This window comes from Loxodonta africana, chromosome 22 (genome assembly GCF_030014295.1).
Source record: "Loxodonta africana isolate mLoxAfr1 chromosome 22, mLoxAfr1.hap2, whole genome shotgun sequence".
NCBI lineage: Eukaryota > Metazoa > Chordata > Mammalia > Proboscidea > Elephantidae > Loxodonta > Loxodonta africana.
Genome location: NC_087363.1, coordinates 29828851 through 29844636, shown reverse-complemented (window position 1 = coordinate 29844636; position 15786 = coordinate 29828851). Strand labels below are relative to the sequence as shown.

General features: G+C 43.5%; 1 protein-coding gene across 7 annotated transcripts; it reads left to right on the top strand.

The window, feature by feature from the left end:
- Positions 1-576: 576 nt before the first annotated feature.
- LOC100668815 (zinc finger protein 662) lies at positions 577-15282 on the top strand. 7 transcript variants are annotated; one of them, XM_023547827.2, is made up of 6 exons: positions 582-666; positions 2029-2114; positions 2263-2389; positions 3011-3127; positions 5270-5371; positions 6371-15279. In XM_023547827.2, the coding sequence occupies exons 3-6, from the start codon at positions 2356-2358 to the stop codon at positions 7390-7392; spliced, it is 1275 nt and encodes a 424-aa protein (XP_023403595.1). In that variant the 5' UTR covers positions 582-666; positions 2029-2114; positions 2263-2355; the 3' UTR covers positions 7393-15279. The 7 variants fall into 7 exon arrangements, 6 of the variants coding, with proteins under 6 accessions (XP_010588204.1, XP_023403595.1, XP_023403592.1 ...); XM_023547824.2 differs by having other exon boundaries at positions 2029-2389; XR_010319026.1 differs by lacking the exon at positions 582-666 and having other exon boundaries at positions 694-2389; positions 6371-8134; positions 12363-15282.
- The last annotated feature ends 504 nt before the right edge of the window (positions 15283-15786 follow it).

Here is a 15786-nt window from a genome sequence, read left to right as displayed (position 1 = left end):
AGCTCTGACCTGAGCACATTAGAAGGTTGGAAAAGTACATTAGCACAGTTTTAGCCTTGTAGGTATATTGATACATGTAAGATGGGCCTACCAAAAATGTTTTTAAGTTAGAGTTAACTACAGGGATAATGTTTTTGTTGTTAGAGTTAACTACAGGGATATGTTTATAAAAAATAATAAATTTCCCCTAAAACCGCACAAAAATTTTATAGTCATTTTGGTGTCACCCCCCCACAGTGTCACCCAGTGTGGTCCGCACACCTGTACCCCCTCTAGTGACGCCACTGTGGCAAGATCTAGCTAGTTCCCCTCCCTTTTGCTCTGAGGGAGGGGAAGGAGGACCACAGAGACGGCTCCCTCGCCGTCCTAGAGAAGCTGGAGCAGCACGAGGGCCGCATTCTTGGTCTCGCGAACGCCGAGGCCTGGGGGGCGCAGAGCGCTGGGGGCCGGTGGGGCGCGGATCCTGGGTCTGGTCCCGGCGCGGAGGCGCTGTTCCAGGCGACCCGGGCCCAGGTGCCCCTCCCCGACCCCGATCAGACCACCGCGCGCTCGCTTCCCCTGAGGGCGGCCGGGGCCATGGCGGCTGCGGCCCGGGAGTGCGGGGCCCGCCTCGGCCCTGCCCTCGAGCTGCTGCCCGGAAGTCCCGCGCCGTCCCGGGCGCGCCCGGTGAGTGCGGGCCTGGCGCCTGGAAGCGGACTCTGCCCCGCTCGGGCCTCTAGGACCAGATAAGGGGCGAGAAGGGGAGCGGTGCGGCGGGTACAGGCCAGAGTGGAGGGCCCCGAGGGGTAGGCCGGGTGCACAGTGAATTCGACACCCCCAGACTTGAGTCGGCAGGGAAGCAGACGTGCAGCTGCACTGGCTGGAGCTGAGGGCAGAGGTATTAACAGCGCTTGGATAGCGGCAATGGCCGTGATTTTAATGAGCCTAGTTTTTTGGGGTAGTTTTTTACAGAATAGGTTGCATTTGAGGTGAGTCTTGAGATGAACAGGAGTTTGCACATTCAGGAGGAAGGAACTGGATCTTCAGGCAGGGGGAGCTGCAGGTTCAAGGGTACAGATCTGGGCGAGGAAAGGGTTTGCCATCTTAACAGGATGTTGAGAGGGTAGGGAATGGGTGTGGTCGTGCCAAGATAGGATCCTGGGCAGGTAAGCTGGGTCCCCGGATGGTGCATGAAATTGTCTGTGGTGCGGAGGAATTTGGACTTTATTAGGTACAGCGCGGTGAGCTAGCCCGAGCCTTTGAGCTCTGGAGTGCTGGATAAATCCCTGTGGGGACTTCGTAGGACAAGGGTTGAAGTGTAATGGACCAGAATCGGTAGCTCCTTGGTATGGAGACAGAAAGCCTGAATTATAGGATTTCCTGTAATGTAGGAAATTATAGAAAGGCTCGTTAGCTGTAGGTTAACACTGTCTTTTAAAGAGGAAGGAAAGAAAAGGTGCAACAGCTCAGGCTCCAAAAGAAATATTGAAAAACAGGACTTTGAGACTGAGACGTGGGGAAGAAAGAGTGGGGTGGGATGTTTTAGGGAGTGCATTGAGGTGGAGGGTGCAGTGAAGTCAGAGTTAAGGTCTATTCTGTTGTACAGTATCTAGGGCAACGTGAGTGTTCCCAGGACCCCTTAGCTGCGTCTTTGGCTGGTGGCAGTGACTGGTAGGGAGAGAAGAGGAAGGGTCCTACATAGGAGAAGTGGAGGTGGCAGGAGTGAGGATAGAAGGGAGTGTGGCATAGTAGGTTAGAGGCAGAAAGTCACACAGGCCTGGGTTCTGTCTCAGTTCTGTGACTTCGGGCAAGTTCACCAGAGCCTCAGATTCTTCTATAAAATGGATCTGATGCCTTCTTCCTAGGCTGTAAAGCATAGGCAGCATCATGTACGTAAAGTGCGTGGCACAGGTTCAATAAACAGTAGTCGTTCTTGTTATCAAGGGCTGGTGGCCTCTGGAGGAGGGAACACACTGTGGAGAAGGGATAGAATGTAGAACACAAGTGGTTGTTTTGAATATAGAGATGAAAAAGGAGAACTTTTTGCAGATACTTGTGAAAAAGATGAGGATGTTTGCTGAAATAAAGATGAAGAGACATGAGGAAATTGATGGCTGATCTTTTATATCTTCCCTGTAAGTAGGGGATGAAATCTTCTACTTGGAGTACCCTGAGATATTCAGGATCCAGGAATCCAGCAGGCTTCTGCTCTAGTACCTCTTAGTGCCCTGTCTGCCTGGGTCCTGAGGTTATCCTGGGGCATTCATGCACTTGTTGTTTCAGGACTCAGTGACCTTTGAGGACGTAGCTGTCTACTTCTCTGAGAATGAATGGACCAGCCTGGCCCCTGCCCAGAGAGCTCTGTACAGGGATGTGATGCTGGAAAATTATGGGGCTGTGGCTTCCCTGGGTAAGGGTATCTCCCTTCGGGCTCTGCCTTTGCCCTTCAGAGTTTCCTGGCTCCTTCTATCTCAGAGGCCCAAGAGTCACTGATAATCCTGAGCTGAGTGGTAGCTTCAGGCTCTTAGATTCTTAATGGCCCAACTTCAGAGGTTGCTGAGAAGTGGGAAATCCTGGTATCAATTTGGGCCTCACACAGGACTTCCTTAAGAGGCCTGCCCCACCCCATCTTTTGTGGGTACAGTGGGAAGAGAGAAGATTCCTGGGATTCCACTGAGCTCTCACAGTTCTATAGGTGAGATCCTGGCCCAGTACTGAACATCCTCGTACAGATGTCTGAACTTGAGAGCCCTGAGAGAGAGGACAAGAAAGTTTAGTTCCTCAATGAGTGAAATCATCCATTTGCTCACTCAAACTGTTATTGAGCTCCTCTTACTTACTCTGTCAACTTCCTGACCTTTGTAAGCCTCCTGGCCCTCTCCCCTGGGTCTCCTGCCCCTTATCCGTTCTTGCAGTCCCTAGTTATTCCCTTCTTCTTCCTCCTGCCCCAGAAGTCAAAGGCCTGGGAGGAGCCCCGGGATTGTTCTGTGTGACTCCACTCACCTCCTTGTCCAATTTCCTTCCCCTCAAGCAGCATTTCCGTTTCCCAAACCGGCTCTGATTTCCTACCTGGAACAAGGAGAAGCACCCTGGTGCTCAGCTCCTCAGGGAGCCCTGGATGGAGAGGGCCTGAGGGGCATCTCCTCAGGTGAGTGAGAACACACATGCCACTCATCTGACCAGTTCCCTTGTCTTGTTCTTTAGCATGTAATAGGTATGTGTTCTATTAACCCAGTGCTGTAGACACAGTGGAATTCCCATTTTTCTCTGTGTTCTCATGGTTTTCCATCTTGAGTCCTTCTATTATTCATCCTGCTCACTCCTGGCTGCTATGTGCCATCTTCATTCACCTGTTTTGCCTCCTCCCCATTTCTTTTGTTCTTACGATGGTCACCATTTATCTTTACTCCCTGACTTTCCTGTTTGCTCCCTGATCTGAAGTGGTCTTTCTACTTCCCTGGCCTACTTATAGTCTTCCAGCAGAAGATTCTGACTCCGTCCTTGGCAGGTGATCTTTATCGTTAGAAGTTGAGAAGTCTTGGTAACTCTCAGCTGAGTAGTTCCTATTCCCAAGGGATTGGTGGGGAAAGCCCTGGGATTCCTGTGGGCTTTTCTGCTCTGTTTCCTAGTGAGTCTTGTGTCCCCTTACTGCCTCTCTGGCCCCATTCCTCCTTCTTCTTACCAGGCTTTTCTGTGGGCACAGAGGTACTTAAGCTTGGTTTCAACTTCTCCATTCTCACAGTTATTTGCTGTGTCTGACAGTCTTTCTGTATTAGAGTACTTTTGCTTACAAGTAACAGAAAACCCTATTCAAAGTGACTTAAACAATAAAGACGAATTTACCATTTCAGCTGGCTGGAAGTGCATAGGTAGAATGGGCTGCAGGTAAAGTCTGATCAGAATTCTAGTCTCTTTGTCTCCTTGTATGTCAACTTTGTCCACAGCCTGGCTCCTCGCATAGTTGTAAGGTGATTGGTAGTTGTACCCAGACCTTTTTGCCTACTTCTTCATACCTATGGGGAAAAACAGGGCAGGCCTTTCTTAGCCTTCAGTCATTAGGAATCAGAGTCCCAAGTATTGCGCAGACTGGAACATCATAAGTCATATGCCAGCTCTAAATCACTGTGGCCAGGGAAACGTCATGTACTGATTGGCTTGACTTGGATTGTTCGTCCCTGAATCAATTATTGTAGCAAGTGGGATGGGCTTAGCCTGATTGGCTTCTACCAGTCAGGGCCTACCCTAGAAGCTGGGGCTACTCAACATTGGGGGAGGATTAGAATGGTTGTAAGGAGACAACGACAGTGTCCTCTACACTCACTCAGGAATGTAGTGCTTACTCCTCCTACTGCCTGTGGGAATTTCTCATCTTTCTTTTGGGCAGAAAGCCAACAGCTAAGTTATTCCTTGAGCAAAACCCTGACTCCCTGACCTGCAGCAGCCTTCCTGGAGCATATCTGCCCCTACTCAAAGTTCACTTTTGTCTGAGAGAAGAGAATACTCAGGGGACACACTGTCCCTGGCTTTAGCGATATAAAAGGTTGTCATTTGGAGGATGTAAAATTGCCCTGAATCTTAGGAGGCTTTAGATGGGAGTGACAAAGGACGGGTTTTAGCTCAGTTTGAAAAAGAATTTAATAGAGTGGACCTATGTGAATAGAGGTGTCCATCAACAGAGTAAGGTAAGACTTCTGGAAATAGCTGATAAGGCTTGAGGCCATTTCTTACAAATGCCATAGAGAGACCCATCATTGAACTGCCTCAGGTCCTTTGTGGAATACGAAGGCAATAAATAGATGGATAGGAAGGAAAGAAACTAAGATTGTGGTTTTCCAACACATCCTGACTAGACAGAGTTCCCAGGAATAGCTCTTTGCAATTCCATCCTATCCTGACCCATTTACTTTGTGAACTGGCTTTCACCTTCATGCGGCAAGTGAAGAAGAAGCCTTAGTTTTAGATCTTAAAGGTGTTATGGCTGGAGAGGGCTCAAGAAGGCTGTGTTGGGACATGAAAACTTGCTTAAGTTTCTTTCCCAATTTTCCTGTTTCTTCTTTTTGGCTTTTTAAAATGGATTATATGTTTTCATCTCTTTGAGAATTGATGGAATTACAACTTCCCTGTACCTCTGTTTCCTAACCTTCATATTATTGTCCCCCTCAAGATTCAGGTCATCTATGTTACCAACACCCACCTTCACTCTTCCCTTGCCACTTCCATCTCTGCTCTTTTCCTAATGGGCCCCACACCTCTGACTGAGCTGGCCTTATTTGTATCTTGACCCTGGCAGGATATCCATTTCTAAAGCCTGCTGGGATCTCCCAGCTTGAGCAGGTGGAAGAGCCACTGAACCTGAAACTGCAAGGAGGGGGTCCATGTCTAAATTGTACTGGTAAGTGAGAGAGAAATGAGCACTTCTCTCCCAATCACACATTTTCTTTTGCCTTTCCTTTGTAAAATGTTAAAAATCCATTTTACTGTTCATGCTGTAAATGACGACTCTCCAGAAACCTCTAAATCAACCAGTTAATCAAGAGGAAACTTAAACCCTAATATTTCACCTTTCATGAGGTCAAGTCAATTAATTAAATTAGGATGGGTTTTTGGTCCTAGGATCAAACTGAATACATGGCCTACCCATCTGGCCACTATGTTCAACCAATATTTTTTAATGTAAATGCTATACTTTACTCATTGTGTTAGTTGGCAGGGATCAAAACACAATTAAGCTATGGCATTTATCACGGAAAGGTTCACAGTCTAATGCAACAGTCAGGTACATGAATGCGTAATTACAGCAAAATTATGATGCTATAACGTAGATGTGAACAGGCATTATGGGAACAAAGAGGACGGAATCTTTGCCCAACTCTCCCAGAAGTAGTGTGGGGAAACATTTTTTATGGTGAGCCTGGTAATCAGATTGAGTGACAAGACTACATTTTCTTTTATTAGTGTTGAGAAGCTAGAAGAAGGTCCTTCTTCTTGCTGTTGCCTCTTGTGTGACAAAGCTCAGTTCCTCAAGTATTCCACAAAGGATTCTTTATCTCTGAACAGGTCCTCTACCCTGAATTTTGGCCTCCTTCTCATATCATAAACTGGACTGAGCTACTCAAAAGGAATTGTGACTTGTCTCACTTGGATTCAGTGCACCTGTGTCCTGAGAGCCCACCTTGTGCTTCATCTGGTGCTGGGAATCACAGCCCTCAGAGACTCTCTGTCTAGTTTCTGTCTTTTGCTTTTGTTTACTTTTTATGTGTTAGCATTGCTTTGACATTTTCTGCTAGGAAAGGCTGCCAAGACACAGGGGTGGCTCTTGGAGAGAAAATGGACATGTTAATACCACTGAGTGGGTAATGATAACATTTGCAGCTTTGATTTCTTCTTTCAGAGGGTGTGTTGAAGAGTGAAAAAGAGGAATTTATTCCGAAGCAGGAATTTTTTCAGGAGACACACAACCATATGATGCTATCAAGTGGATCCCAGTGGTATGGCTCCCAGGAATTCTGGTTTGGAAAAACCTGTGAAGATAAGAAAAGCAGGTTAGGGAGATGGGCCAACAGGGAAAGTGTAGAGAGCGCTACAGACGATATTATAGAAGTGATTGTCAAGGACGAGATGATCTCAGTAGAAGAAAGTTCAGACAGTACTGACCTCAGTACCCACCTTACTATACATCATAAAATTCTAAGCGGGCAGCTATTCTGTATATGTGAAGATTGTGGCAGGTGTTTTTATCAAAATGAAGACTTTGATCAACACCAGAGAACTCATAATCAAGACAGAGTCTATGGATGTAAGGAATGTGGGAAGGCTTTCCGTTTTAGATCACGGTGCATTGCACATCAGAGAATTCACACTAGGGTAAAACCCTATGAATGTCAAGAATGTGCTAAAGCCTTTGTTTGGAAGTCAAACCTGATTAGGCACCAGAGAATACATACTGGAGAGAAACCCTTTGAATGCAAGGAGTGTGGGAAGGCCTTTAGTCAGAATACAAGCCTTATACAACATCGGCGAATCCACACTGGGGAGAAACCATATACGTGTAAAGAATGTGGAAAAAGCTTTACTCGGAACCCTGCCCTTCTTCGACATCAGAGAATCCACACTGGGGAGAAGCCTTATGAATGTAAGGTCTGTGGGAAAGGCTTCATATGGAACTCAGACCTTGCTCAACACCACAGGGTCCACACTGGGGAGAAGCCTCATGGATGTACTGAGTGTGGGAAAAGCTTCATTTGCAAGGCACACCTTATCCGACATCAGAGAATTCATACTGGGGAAAGACCCTATAAATGTAATGACTGTGGGAAGGCCTTCAGTCAGAATTCTGTCTTAATTAAGCACCGGAACTGCCATGCTAGAGAGAAACCCTATAACTATCAGACCTTTCGTCTTCTTGAACATTAGAGAATGTATAATGGTGGTAATTGTTTGTAATTCTCATGCTACAGGAACCCCAGAAAGAAAATGAGGTAACCTTCCAGAATTTTACTCTTACCCTAATAGCCAATAATATCTTGCTCCTTCTCCTGAACAGATACCAAGTACTCTAACAAGACCAATCCCCCTGTTCAACCATGTTTATACCAGCCACTATTTAGTTGAGCACCTACTATGTGTCAGGTGCTTTACATGCATTATTTAATTTTCCTAACAATTCTATTACGGTAGGTACTCAGGTCCATTTTGCAAATGAGGAATCTGAGGTTGAAAGAGGTTATTAAAAAACTTATTCAAGATTACGCAGCTAACAAGTGAAGAGCTGAAATTGGAACCAGGCTATCTGACTTCAGAGTCCACTGTTCTTTTTTAATTATGCACATTCCTGCCTCTACTCGTTTTTATCTGGTCAGGTTTCCCTGGGCTGAAAGTTTCCCTTCATCAAGACCCAACTCCTTCAACTAAACAGACTTCTGTTTCTATCCTATTTGTAATCAGCGCCGCTGAAGTTGGTATTTAATTATGTGCTGCCTTATACTTTTCTGACAGTCTCCTATGTGTTAGTCTTGACTCCAGCTAAATTTCCCTTTGAGAGCCAACACTGCATTTCTTCTATTTATCATATTTTAAAACTTATTTATTTTTTACTAGGTGTAACATGAGTATGATAAACAAAAAATTGATATAGTTAAAAAGACGTCAATGAAAAGTAAGTTTCCTTTTAATTCTTCTCCTTAGAGGCAATTACTGTTACTAGTTGTGTATTCTTCTGGATATATTCTCTCTATATACACAAGTATTTATTAATATTGTTTTTCATAAGTCTGCCTCACCAAATGCTTATTTGATATAGCTGACACTGAAATTAATATTGCCAACTCCAGGATCTTCTTTTCCTCAGACATTGTGGTCCACTTTGGTGTCACCAGGGTAACTGAGGAAAAGCAGGAGAAGGTAGTCTGGGTTGTGCAGTCTTGGAAGGCCTGATGGCCCTTATGTTATCAGCCTACACTCTGAGAGTGGGAAATAGGATGTTGTAAGGCAAGCTTGAGATTTTTTCGTAAAAATCTGTATAGCTACAGCTCCTTTCCTCACTGCAGCAGTATCCTAAATCCCCTCTCAGTCTGTCCCTGTCTCATCACCATAATAACCCACATCCCCAAATAAGCTGTGGGCTGATCACCAAGGGAGAGAGAAACAGCCGGTTTCTGATGGTGGTTAATGCGCTATTAGACAGCTTCAGCCAGTCAGCAGTTGAAAAGATACCATCTGATCCATTATCCTGGTGACAGAGTCACAAATTCCCTTCCCAAGGTCTAGGATCAAAGATAAATGCTAGGAACACATAGATCCTACACACGTAAGGGGAAAGTGAAGAATTCCAGAATTAACTACACTTGAAATCAGGAGGAGTCTGTGTAACAGTATCTTTTTAAAGGGGATGCAAGCTGTAAATAGTAGCCATTAAATGCAGGATATTAGAAAGTAATACTGTCCATCTTGACACTATTCAAGAGAACCAAAGGCCCTATTCAGGGGAGAAGGATGCTGACCAAAACAGACAGATTTGAAATATCCATTTCAGTCTCTTGACCTTTAGAGCCATTCTTTAGACAATGCACTGCCGTTTAGGCATTTCATTTTGTAAACTGCCTGCCAGTTAGATTACTTGTTGATTAAGGAGCGATGAAGAGAAGCTTCCTAAAAATCATAAACATTAACTCCAGAGACCCTGATTGCTGAAGCCTAAATCCATGTAGTAAGGAGAACTTGGCCTAGCACAGCATAGCCAAGACAACCTCTAAAAGCAGTAGAAATTTTGTATCACATGGAACCAAGGAAATGGAAATGAATGTTGTGAACAGGTGTTTGAAGAAAGTTGTTTATTAAATGTTACTGAGCACCTACTTGTATGCAAAACACTGTGCCAGGCACTGCATAAACAGTAAGTAACACTTGTTCCCTGCCCTCCTGGAACAGTTAGTCTAGTGGAAGAGACCAACTACTCCCTCAAAGGAAACCAAGTAAAATAATTCAAAAAAATATTTTGAATTGCAAAGTGCTATACAGGGAATGAACAGAGTGCTGAGAGACTGGTATGGAGGGGACCTACTTTATATAGGTGGTCAAGGAAGGCTTATCCTAGGAAGGAAGTAACATTAAAGCTAAGAATCGACAGGTGAGAAAGAACCACTTGTATCAAGAGCAGAAGAGCAGCAGGCAAAGGGAACAGCTATGCAGACTCCCTGATGTGGGAAGAGCTTGGCATGTTCAAGGTACCAAAAAGAGTGTAACACAAGTTGGGTTTGGAGAGAAGTGGACCAGATCATTCAGTTCTATCCTATGTGAGAAGAGAAGCCACTGAAAGGTATTCAGTGGAGAAGTGACGTGTTCGATTTATATTTTAAGAAGACCACTCTGGCTGCTAAGTAGAAAATGGTTTGTAAAGGGACAAGACTGAAAGATAATCTTGGAGGCTGTAGTAGCAGTCTAGGGGTGAAAGGATGGTGACATGGAGAGGGTAGTAGTAATGGAGATGGAAAGATGTAGATAGATTTAAAAGATATTTTGGAAATAGAATCAATGACCTGCTAATGGATTGGATAGAAACGGTAATGTGCAGGGAGGAGTCGATTGCTGGCTTTAGCTGAGTGGATAGTGGTACCATTTACTGGAATGGGTAAGACGGGAGAAGGAATAGGTTTGGGGAGGAAGAAATCTAGAACTCTGTTTTAGGTTAACATAGTTGAAATTTGTATAAGAAGTGCAAGTGAAACTTTCAAGTAGTCAGTATACAGTTTTGGAGTTGTACATATGGGGGTCATCAAATAAGCAGAAGGGATATAAAGACATGGGAAGGAATGAAATAAATCCCTAGAACTATGCTATTCAATACAATAGATAGCCACTTGTGGCCATTTAAATTAAAATTAAATAAAATTTTAGTTGCTCGGTCACATTGGTCACATTTCAAGTGCTCTGTAATCATATATGGCAGTTGGCCACCATGCTGGATAGTGTAGATATAGTACACTATTTCATCACTGCAGAAAGTACTATTGGACATTGCTCCTAGAGAAAGTATAGCAAGATAAGAGCCCAGGATGGAGTCCTATGACATTCCAATTTGGTATTTAGGGAGTTGGATGGAGGGGGAGGAGCCAGCAAGGGATGCTGAGAAAGAGTAGCCAGTGAGGGGCTGGCGACATTACCAGTGTACACGTTATGCAGGAAGTAGTTGAAATTACCGGGTTGAAGGTTAGACCGTGGCTGAAAGGTGGTGATTATTAAAACCCCAAATATTCACAAGCTTCCAGGGTGGCGATGATGTATATGCTGGAAGAGGTCAGTATCTTAACATGGGAAGAAGCAGAGAGATTATGAGTACGAGGGAACAGGAGAGAGAAGGGAGAGTTTGGCCTTAGAGAGGAGCATTATTGAAGTTGATCAACCCCGGAAACTCCTTCAAAGGTGGAAGTGTGTGTGGGTAGGGAAGATTTTTAAGATTGTCACAATGAGAGAATTATCAAAATATGGCAACAGATGGGTATTCTAAAAGGTTTAGGAAATAGAATGTGGAAATGGATCCCCTACCAAGAGAATTCCTAACTTGTCATTTTCTTACCAGAGGCCCAGAGATAAACATGTGGAAGCCCTGAGCCCACTTCATGGACTCTATAGTGTAACGTAAGGCAGTAACTGGGTTACGAACATCTAACTCACTGACAACTCATACTTAAGAACAGACTGCCATAAAGCCTGTTATATTGAAAATCTGAGTTAAATACAATGGTTCATAATGAACACACGCAGTACTTTGTGATGCTCATGAAAACATTGTGTGGTTTGGAAATGTTTTTTTTTAACTGTTTTATATAGAAAGGTAAAATATATACTATATACTAAGACAAACATTTGACTTACTGATCCTAAATAAGAACCATATGTACCTGCTCTAACTTACCTACAAATTTGACTTAAAGACAGCCTTAGGAGTGAGTCTCACCTGTTACCCAGGGACTGCCTATGTTCACAAAAGTAGGAGCATCTGTACAGAGAAGTGACTGTTTGGCCTGCCACAGAAACTCCTCGGTCTCAATTCAGAGATCCATCTGGCTCTGTCATTTAGTGTTCAAGTCAATGTCACTAGAAAAAAAAAAGATCGAAAGAAAAAAAACTTTTAACATGGAAGACCTTCCAATTTGTAATGATACTTTCCAGACTTCTAAAAATCAGAAGAGGAATAAAAAGTACTACTCAGTTCCTAAATTCTGGACAAACATTAAAGGTGGAAATTTAAGATATTCTCTGATAAATTGCAATGAACAATATATCAAAATCAGTAATTGGACGTGGTAAAATTTTGTCTTGGAAATTTTTCAAAATTGCAAAGTAAGGAAATAATGAAAATAGTATGTAAAGTCATTCACATATTAAAAATTAGCTGGCCTACCCAGAATTTCTTGGGAAATCAATAATTATATCCCTGCTGTTTTACACCCGGTGTCAGATACAGTTACTTATTTTAGAAGCAACTCACTTGCAGATCACTGTCTGCAATTCTGAGCACCTTTCTTTGTGACTTTCAGTTTGGGGCTCAGCAATGGTCATCTCTTATTTGGTTCCCAGTGTCCATTCCTCTTCCTTCTGGGAACAGTGACCCAAATGTTTTTTGGGAAGGTATCCTTTCTCAGCCACATGATTGGGTTTCCTGCAAGTTTATGAGTGGACCTGTTTGGCTTAGGTCAATCAATTTATCCCATTCCCTTGGCCACAGAGCCAGTGAACTGTGAGAAGATATTTCCCGGGCCTTCTGGAAGAGAGAGGCTTCTTTTCTTCTATGAGAGCTGACAAAGGAGATATTCTCGGTCCTTTCCTTGGTATGTAGGAGGACATGAGGCCTAGAATTGTAGCAACTATTTTTTTCTATTAAAAAGGGGAGAATCTGGAGCTTCTAGGTGCTACTCTCCAGAGCCCAAAGGTGAAACCAATACCAAAGAAGACAGTGGCAAAATGGAGAGAAACTGGGTCCTTGGTGACAGCTTTTAAGCCATTAGACCAAGCCTTACTTGAAGTAGAACTACCTCTGGACTTCTCAGCTATGTGAGCCAATAAACATCTTTTGTGAAGCTGGTTACATTTGGGTTTTCTGTCATTTACAACTGAACTAGTCATAACTGTTACAGGCTTGAATATGAAAACACTTTGGTCATACGGCACCGTAACATGGCATTTTTCTCTTGCTTGGTAGTCACACAAGCTCCTCATTTGTATCTCATTTCAGCTGCCTGAGGGCTGTGTCTAAATACATGCCTTTCATGTCCTAAAGTTAATTTCATGAATACCACCTGACTGATTTTTAAGTCATACTGTAACATACCCTCCAAACTTGATAAAAATATATTCCCAGCTCCACATTCTGTAGAGGATAACTTCCTATCTCTTTGAGGTGACTTATAAGCCCCCCTACCAAATTTAAGTGAATTTTGTATTTGCCACGTCACCTGTATTTTAAGTCCGTTTCATTGTGAAATAGTCAGGTGCTTGATTCTGATCTGCTAGACACTTTGTTTTATTGAACGATTCTGCAGCGATTGTTGAGAAGGACAGAGTCCAGACCTGGGGATAGATTCTGTTAATCTAAAAGTCATCTCTCTGCCCAGGGACTGAGATGAAATTACAGATTGAAAAGTTGCTTCCTTATTTTAGCAACAGAAAGCATGCAAAAGAAATAGTGTTGACTTTTTTTTTTTTTTTTCCAGAGAAGAGCTATAGTTTTCTGGTGTAAAGGATGTAAGTGCTGGCGTTAAGCAAGCACACTTGTCAGACCCCACCCCAATTTCACGCATTCCTAGTTCAAGCTGGACTAAAGTGTGTTTAGTATAAATGAGGTTTGAGACCCAATACCTTCTGATTTTCACTATATTGTACCCACTAAGGAAACCCTGGTGGTGTAGTGGTTAAGTGCTACGTCTGCTAGCCAAAGGGTCGGCGGTTCGAATCCGCCAGGCACTCCTTGGAAACTCTGTGTGGCAGTTCTGCTCTGTCCTGTAGGGTCGCTATGAATCAGAATTGACTCGACGCACTGGGTTTGGTTTTGGTTTTTTGGTACCCACTAAATTTGGTGAAAAGTTACTCATTGGTTTTCAGATGATATAGTAAGGAACAGACACTTTTAATCTGTTGATAATAAAAAGAAATGAAAAAATTGGTGTGAGAGAAGAAACTAAAAATAAATTTTTCTACCAAGCAATCAAGTGGTGTCTCAGGTGTCCTGGACCTCAGATAAGTTTCCTGCCTACTAGGAGCACCCTGTAGAGAGGTTGAGGTAGGCTTTTGACTCTGCTTTCTACTGTTTGAGAGAATATTAATTCTATATGTATGAGATCTAACCACCAAACCCAAAACACACTTTATTATTTTTCCTGGGAGGCTCAAGGGATCCACATGAAAATGGGTATAAACTCTCCTGAAATTTTACTGTCCTGGGGTGGCAGATGAACAGTTTGTGCCTGTGTGAAGGGGAAACAAAGGAGTGAATACACCAATCCACTGTGAAACTATAAATGAAAAAATGTGGTATATACTGGTAACTGGTGGCAAATGAGATTTTTTTAAAAAGGCGGGATGTATAAAGTAAAAATATTCTGGAAAGGTAACATGTTCCTGAGGGAAGCCATAAATGATGGTATAAACATGGAAACTGAAAATCAACTCAGAACACATACAAGAGGTGGGCATGTTCCATCTTTGATGCCCAGTTAACCTGCAGATGGGGCTGGATGCTATTGTCCAGGAAAGTGGGAATTGTCCTGAAGGACTAGCCCAGGTTCATGACACTCTCCATTTCCTCTCTGTCCACTCACTGTTCACCCACAGCAATTGGCTTCTGCTTCCACCAAACTCCTTGAGCTAAGGTTACTACCAATAATTGGTTTCTTTGCCTTCATTCTTTCCAGCATGTTACCCTGTTGACCACATTCACACCTTGAGAATGCCCTCTTGACTCCTAGGACACCACTTTCTTCTGGTGTTTCTGACCTGTTAACTATCTACCACTTTTGAGGTCCCTCTTGTTTTACCCACCTTTAAAGATAAGCAGGCCCCTAGTGATCCAATCTTGTTCTTTTTCTGACTTTACATAGTCACTAGGAGGCAGAATTATTTATCCATTTGGATTAAGCTACATCTAGATGTCATGTGTACAAAACGGAATTTATTGTCCTTACCCACAAGTGTGCGTTCCCCATTTTCCCTACCACCCATCGCCTGCTCCGAGCCAGGAACTTCATGAGAACCTTCAGCTCCTCTCTATCCTGCACCCTTATAAACAGTCTGTGGTCAGGCTGTGATGATTCCTTCCCACAAATACAGTACATCTACCACCTCCTTTCCACCTCCTCACTTTTCTTCATGTGGTGACCATCCCAGAGTTCTGGGACAGCTATTGTCTTTTCCATCCTCTCGTTCTGAGGTCAAGAAACTTTTCTTAAAATGAAAATCTAATACCACTCCCTTTCTGAAAACCCTTTAATGATTCTCTGCTGTCTATAAAACCATCCAAATTCCTTAGGTCAATATTCAAAACTTCATAAATGATTGTTTTAATTTATAATTTGGCTCTGTCTTCCCTCAACCTCCCACTTCCCTCATCGCCCAGCTTCAGCCATACTTGCCCATTTCTAATTTTTAGTCATGTCTTCCTCTTTCAAAGAATGGGTGAATATATCAGTATAAACCAGTCGCTCTCAGGTATGGGTGGTTTTGCCTCACGGGATATTTGGAAATGTTTAAGGACGTTTTTATTTGTCACGAGGGAGTGGATGCTACTGGCATCTAGTGGGTAGAGGCTAGGATGCTACTAAACACACTACAATGCATTGGACATTCCCCCACAGCAAAGGATTATCTGGCCCAAACGCCAATAGTATTGCTGATGAGCACTCCTTGTATAGGCCAACCACATCTGGAAGTGTGTTGCTCATTTCTTTGAGCCTTCATACATCTACAAAGGAGGAGTGAGTTTCAGCATAAAGGAAACAGCAGCATGGAAACATAGATTTATTACGAGGAAGACTTTCTGTCTCCTTTTGATCACAGTAAGTGATTACCTCAGTTGCGAAGTACTCCGCCAACTTGTAAGGTGCAATTTTCTCCCCCAAGTCAAAGTGAGTGTGAGTGCAAGAACTAGAAATGGGAATATTCAGAAAGAGCCAGGTAAAGGGACCAGTGGATCCATCAAATTTATGTCTGCCCTCTGCCTGACAGAGGTAAGAGGAAGCACAGGTTGTTGAGGTCAGTCTGGAGGTACGAGGCTCTGCCTCTTCTCACCAGTTTATTTTTTTTAAGTTTCTCAGAGGC